Below are 7,500 nucleotides of genomic sequence, written 5' to 3'. Positions count from 1 at the left end.
AGAAGGCACTAGAGATAGTGGCAAACGTAAATCGGTGAATAATGTTCAGCCCAAGGAGAATGTCATCTGAAGCAAAATAAGCAGGTTGATTGTTATCCAGGCAACAGATAAATTCTACACAAATCAGCCGTAGGAATGCAAGAACAATATCACAAATTGATTGGATAGGTTATAAAGTCCTTTCAAATACCAATCAATTCCTTTGAAGGCCCATTTCAGCGGCTTAAACATTTACCCAAAATTTTGAATGGGTACTCAGCTGGGCAGAGCTTTCCTGGATTTCTCTCCTGAGCGAGAAGGAACGGCAACTACTTCTGCACGTCCAGAACTTTGGACGACTAATTAAACTCCTAACCGGTTTAAAACTCGCTGCGACCAGTTTGAATTTTCACGCCTGCGTAATGGCGGAAGGGTGGAGGTGATGTTGCATTGACGTCACATCGCTCATACGTGACAGAATATCGAGGAGATTCGTGCATAGTTTTTCCTTCCTTTTTCGCTAGAGGAAATTATTCTTAGGTAAAGCTCTGTTGAATGCGCAAATCAAAGGGTTCTAACTTCATGCTAACAACAAGTCTAAAGAACAAGACACCAGACTCTCTCGAAGTCGAGAACATGCGTGTGCTCTGCATGTCCAAACGACTTTAAATCTACTCAATATTTTCGAAAACAAAGGAAATGTTGAATCGATGTTCAATGAAACTTAAAAAGTCTAAATTTGATTTTAAAAGCTTTAAACAAGCTTCTGACATTTTATACAATTTCAACAACCCAACATTTGGTTCAACAGCGAGTTGAATATATGAGGCCAGCGGCTTCAGTCGCTACGGTTCTTCCCTTAGTAATAGGGAGCTTAAGCACACGCGTTTTTGAGACGCGAACGGCAACCAGAAGTGAGCTGTTTTCACTTTTAACTTGTCTTTACATAACCACATTTACATTGCTGAGTAACTTTTCCCCATTAGAGATGATTAGTATAAAAATCTGGGGACACCACTGTCCTGGCACGCTAAATGCTCTCTTCCGGTTGCCGTCAACGTCTCAAAAACGCGCGTGCTTAAGCTCCCTAATGTCCATCAGTAGTCATCCTAATCGTGCTTGCAGGACGGGAAGGTGTTAAGTTTCCTATAATGATTTTTAAAAGATATGAAGTTCCATATATTTGAACTGCGAAATAAAGTGGAATGTACGGTGGCCCACAACTGTCACATCAAAACAGCAAAATCAAATCACTCACAGCAAATTCAAATCACTCACAGCAAATTACAAATCACTCACAACAAATTCAAATCACTCACAGCATTTACAAATCACTTACGGCAAATTACAAATTATTAACATGCTAGGAGTCTTCAGTCACCTCCAGCCAGCGGTGCACGACGTCTTGGAATATTTGTCATCAAACCGTCCATCAAACCTCAAAACGGGCCTAACTGTAATAATCTTTGCAAGTTTCATTTCTACGGTGGCCCAAAACTGTCACATCAAAACGAAATGCTCACAGCAAATTCAAATCACTCACAGCAAATTACTAATCACTCACAACAAATTCAGGTCACTCACGGTAATTACAAATCAATCACAGCAAATTACAAATTATTAACATGCTAGGCGTCTTCAGTCACCTCCAGCCAACGGTGTAAGACGCCTAAGAATGTTCGTGATACACGAAGCCGCTACCTGCGAAAATTTGCGATATCAAGGTGGCTTACTGTAGTACAGTTTTCCAAAGAAAAAGATCAACATTTTAAAGTATTCGAAATTAAAGCAATAGAATGTCTCATCTGAAGCCGGTTGGTCACTGCAACTGATGTAAAATGTAGGTTTACTTATCAAATAAATGCAAATCAGGGGAAAATGCTAACTATAGTGAATATCATGAAAAAATTCGTACGCGTACCACGCAACCTGGGAAAAATTGCGCCATCAATTGCGCCATCCAGGGCTCCCACTTGATTTGAAAACAAAAGATTTGTTGGTTTTGACCAAAACCCTATTGTTTATTAGGCAATCATAATTCAGAATTTCAATGTGGAATTTGCACTGGCATTACCCTTTTTGCACTGGTGTTACACCTGAACTGCACTTCTCTTAGCCAATCAGAATCGAATATTTTTTCATGTAGATTATTATTATTATTGTACAGTGCACCACACTATGTCGCCGGGTTGTAAGAGTGTAAGAGTGTAAGTCCGTGGGTGGCAATAAATCACGAATATAAACAAGTCTGTTCGAAGCGTGCTTGAGTTTCAACAAATGAGCCCCAAAATCGGCAAGAAATTATGACGCTGATGAATAATAAAGCAGCTTCTATTTCCAAATCGATGGAATTACTAGGTGATAAATAACCTCGTCTAGGAGAGTGAATACAATGGTCAACCTCAAAAGTTGGACGTGCACAAAGATCGCAAACGCGTGTTTAATTCACACATTTCTCATCAAACTTTATACCACTCGAAAGACCAAAACAAACTAACAAAAACAAAAATCTGATGTCTTGCCATCATTTTGGCACAGATGTATCCTTTGATTCGTGAGTTGTTTGTAAACACGCAAGGTAACTTCATCGATCACAAGCGGCCGCTAAAATCGATGTCACCTTCCATTTTGCGATTTACTTGTGCAGCCAAAAGTACAATAGAAAAATTGAACGTAGCAAAAATCTTCCAAAATGTTTTTCGCGCTACAAAATTTTTGTTATTGTCATGTCGCAAATTTTTATTCTCTATCGACACCTCCTAAAATCTTCTGCTCTTCCTAAAAACTGTGTATCAATATTTATTCACTTTTGCATCAATATTTGTTTTGCATAAACAGGCTAACAAAATAGTACCTCGCTTACTTCGCATTTTTGAGCCTTAAAATAGAATTTTCGGTCCTTTGTTTCTGACAAGTTGTATATTTTAAGGTCTCCCATCCAGATACTAACCCCACCGGACAGAGGAAACTTCCATGAAGTTTTGTCGTGGAAAGATGTTACACGCTCAGAGTACACGCTTAAACTTGCGATGAAAAATAAGTTGTATTGGAACTTGAAAATGACCAACATGTCAGCCTCGAAGCCAATGTTTCTCGATTCCCTTTTACTTTCTTTAATCTTTTAACCACTATGGCACTATAATGATATACGGTACCAAAACAATATTGTGTACTATTAGAGCTCCATATTATGAAAAGACCGCTTGAATCTCCTGGAAAACAAAACGTAGCTCCATTGACAGTTATTACGGAATAAAGTGCTGTGTCAAGTTACTGCACTACCACAAGTACTCAATGCATGCCTATGTTTATCATTATTGCTCTCTCAACTATTCCACTGAAATAACTTCCAGAGTGACTTATGCGCTCCAGGCCTCCTTGTTTAAAGTGGGGTGTGGTGCATGTGAATACTGACTTTTCTGTTTCCATGAAGTTAAAGAAATGGAAAGTGTGATAACAGTGACTGTTAAATCGAGTAACGAACAGTCCGTTGAACTTACTCAGGATTCCGCCTTGCGCAATAGCACCGTATGTATGTCCCAAAATAACCCACCACAAGCTGAGAACACGCACTCCATTGACAGATGTGATAGCACCGGGCGGAACAGAACAATCCATGATCTTACTGGTGTTACGAGTTATTGAGAAGCACAGTAGAAATCTCACAAGAAAACCTGTACAAAATTAAAAGTAAAATGAAGTCAAACACAAGAAAAACAGTAATCAAAGACATGAAATAACTGTGCCAGGGGATTGTAAGAATCAAGTAAACAGACAACACCAAGGAGCAAGGATGGCACAGTCGGTTAGTGCGCGGCTTTGGTGCAAGAGGTCTTGAGTTCGATTCCCGGATCTCGCATCCTTGTTTCGACTTCTTTCCTTTCCGTGTAGCTAAGTAGCTTTAAATACCCGTAAAACGGAGCACTGATGGAGAGGGGGGAGTAAAATGAGCGCACCGTTGACCTCAGGTTTGTCAGTTGAATTACTGTTACGAGTTATCGACGTTAAATATGGTTGCTTTACTTTACTTTACTTTTTTACCGAGAAACTCGATGTTGTTTGTTTTGATGACACAGAATAAACCGATTTTAGCCAAACAAATTGTTGGTCACGAGAGCTTTCAACTCTAAAATACCTCCTTTGAACATAAATTCCGTTTTGACAAGAAGGGAATGCAATCCGTATTCGACAGTGGAAGAACGTTATCAACCAATGAATTGCTATTTTTTCCACCCTTTGATAGACTAGCTTAGCAGACACGTGTAAAAAAATATGATTTATGCATGGCACTTTGCCCCTTCAGTTCATCTCATTTCGCATCACTGACTTTTTTTACAATGTAATCCATTGTACTCATACAGTCTGAAGTCAGGTTTCCAATACATATGAAAGAAGTTGCACTAAGGTTATAATGAAGAATTCATTTTCAAGAAGTAGGGAAAACACTCGTTTCCCCAACGCTTCTTTGGAACTCTATCGGCTTCCCGCGTCCTTTAAACAGAACAGATGACATGCAAGGGTTCTTTATTTGTTAAATACAAATGATCATCCTAAGATGAAAACAGCAAGGAGAATTGAAGAGCAGGCCATCAAAATAGGAGTATCTCGATGGTGAAAGACGCAAAACGTTTTGCCGAGGAGTATAAAACGGATCTTAATCTAGAGTATCCGGAAAGGAACCCTCTATTCGGACAGAGAATGGTGAAAGAGGGCAACATGCACACTTTGTAGACTACTTAAAGAAGTGCAGAGTTGAACAGCTAAAGGAAGCATTTCGACAAGCAAAGTGGCAAGGGAAGCTGACTTTCAAGCGATGGGACAATGACAATATCAGAGTACAGAATTGTCCTGCATGGCTTAGACTTTGGACGTCATGGCCATTACATACAATAGCTGGAATGACAGAGTTGCATGAGCAGTTACTACTCACGCCAGTTTATCATGGAAAGAACACTCGAGCAAGCTCACTAATTGACATGTCCTGTAGATTTATCGACAGTAACCCTGAAACGGTCCCCCGGTCCTTATGAGTGCCGGGCCCTGGCACAGAGTAAGTATTTGTCGGGACATACTTGTAATGCAGCCCAGAAGATCATTTTTTTTTTAATTGTCAAAGATTTGGAGGTAATAGACGAAGTTGCACCTTGGTGCTCTCCTGTTCAGCAGCAACCAAAATATGAGAACGAGAATGCGGTTCAAGCATTCTGGGATGTTCCAGTATTCGGAGAAAAGACTGAACTGAAAGCAAATTCTGTAGATGCTCAAATAATCAACCATTACGAGAAAAGGGCTATTATGCTGGAGGTGAGCTGCCCTTGGATTGGAGTTCAAGGAGAAAACTTCCAGGTACGATTACCTACGATGGGAACTTAAACAACAATATCATGGATAAACGGTACAACAATATAACATTAAAATGGCCGTCCTTGGAGGATGCTCTGAAGAGATGGAGGGTGTAGTAAAGAAACTGACGGGGAAGACAGAAAATGCAGAAAGCAGTTATTTCAAGCACAGTACACATTGCAATTTTAGAACATTTTAAGTCCACATATGAGCATCTCACAAGAAACACATTAATTTTAGGAAACAGGCATTAGGTTATATTTATTTAAATAACTTAATTTTACATAGTCGTTTAAGCGTCTCAAGCAAGACATGTCAATACTAGTATACTGTATCACTAGACTTAACTGATTAGAGTGTTATGTGAAGTGCTAGGTTTCTACCCCGTATGAACCATGCGAGCGATAGCCTTACTAATGGAAATGGGCCCACTCAAGGACAGAGAAAAACTCTGACCAGGGTGGGAATATAACACACGACCTTCGGGCTAGATCACTGCTGCTCTACCGACTAAGCTACAAGGTCAGACGGGAGCAGGTCGTGGGAACTGAAGATGTTAAAGTCACGGAAATGAACATGTACAAGTACAAGGAAGGATTACGTTTTTGCAAACGTTGGCCGTGTAAGCTCGTGTAGCACGTATATTTGAACAGACTTAACTGATTAGAGTGTAATGTGAAGTGCTAGGTTTCTACCCCATATGAACCATGCGTTAGCCCTACTAATGGAAATGGGCCAACACAAGGACAGAGAAAAACTCTGACTAGGGTGGGAATTGAACCCACGAAATTCGGGTTAGATTCCCATTATATCAAAACTTGGTATAGCCAATTAGTATTGATATAATATTCTTAGGATATATTAGATTTCTGTAATTATAGGATATAGTATACGTTCACTCTAATAATGTGACTCTGTAGTGAAGCACGAAATAAGACAGTGAACCGAGCATGACGATCTCAGCCACCTTGCCGGATGTGGGCGGAGTAAGATGGCCTTGGTACGTTCACCGTTTTTGGCTATTAACATACAACAATAATAAATTTTTCGACCATCATCAATGCTACAAGTTGCATAAATAGTGGAGACACTTCACCTTCTTGGGGCGTTATTAATTTCCCTATTATCTCTCACACTGCAGCCCCCCTCCCCCCCTTATCAGAGTTGCTAGCAAGACAAAAAAATGTTAGAAACTTAAGCAGTCAACATTGAAAGGGGGAGAAGGGAGAGGAAGTGGGAAAGGTCTAAGTTCTAGATACGGCGAGCATTGAAAGCTAGAAAAGGTGTTTTTTAATGAAAGTGTCTCAACAATTTTGCAACTTGTTGTAGCATTGCCTGATAAAAGCTTTCTTCAAGTTTTTTTTAGTTTCTATTTATCAATAGAATATATTTTAAGATTTCAGATCTATCTATCATGGCATTTATCGTTTTTAGGTAATTCTTCAGACGATTGGAGCAGTTTGAAACTCATAAACCATATCTTGAGATTAAGGTTTATGCACTAAAGTAGACATTCTAGAATTGATTATTTCTTAATTTCTTAAAGTGCCCCTGTGGCCAAAAAATCAATTCATATTTTTCTTTGGATTTCAAAACTATGTTAACAAAACACTAAGTGACCCATGTTTTAAGCCTTGATTTCAAAAAGACACCTCTTTATTTTAACTGTAATTTTCCTATTTAATGGTCCGCCATTACTAACATTATGTTCTTGAGAGAGCTGGATCGAGGAGAAAATGACGTTAAAGGCTCACTCGTTTAAGAATGCAATACGTGTGTACGCCGCAGAATTAATATGCAGCACGGGGGTTTTGGGCTTTCAGACTTTTAAACTCACGCTTTTCATATATAATAAGCTGCGTTCACACGCTGAAATTTTAAGCTAGTGAGCCTCTGACGTCACTTTTCCCTGGATCCAACCGTCTGAGGTCCAATCGGTCAGTTTTGAACGTGAGTAATGGCAGACCGTGAAATCCAAAACTTACACTGAAAGTAAGCGGCCTTTGGATAAAAATCAAAGCTCAAAATTTTGCCAGTCAGGTGTTAAGCAAACACAGTTTCAAAATCTGAAGGAAAAAAGGAAATGGTTTTTTTTTATCACAGGGGCACTTTAAGTTTTAAGGATTTGATAATAAAAATAGGGAATTTAAACTACTACTATGTAATTAAGATTGTATG

At 39.3% G+C, this 7,500-nt stretch overlaps 1 protein-coding gene across 1 annotated transcript in view; it reads right to left on the bottom strand.

Annotated features, from left to right (window-relative positions):
- LOC137997683 (nose resistant to fluoxetine protein 6-like) overlaps window positions 1–7,500 on the bottom strand; it is a 67,944-nt gene that overhangs the window by 13,048 nt on the left and 47,396 nt on the right. The window contains exons 6-7 of the mRNA XM_068843839.1: window positions 3,480–3,653; window positions 1–66 (exon numbers count right to left, since the gene is read on the bottom strand). The exon at window positions 1–66 is cut by the window's left edge and continues 28 nt beyond it. Of these exons, the coding sequence (XP_068699940.1) occupies window positions 1–66; window positions 3,480–3,653 (240 nt within the window). The remainder of the gene's footprint in view (window positions 67–3,479; window positions 3,654–7,500) is intronic.

The sequence above is a fragment of the Montipora foliosa genome, chromosome 1 (assembly GCF_036669935.1).
Source record: "Montipora foliosa isolate CH-2021 chromosome 1, ASM3666993v2, whole genome shotgun sequence".
NCBI classification, from domain to species: Eukaryota; Metazoa; Cnidaria; class Anthozoa; order Scleractinia; family Acroporidae; genus Montipora; species Montipora foliosa.
The sequence above is the reverse complement of the archived record's forward strand: the minus strand, read 5'-3'. Positions and strand labels throughout refer to the sequence as shown.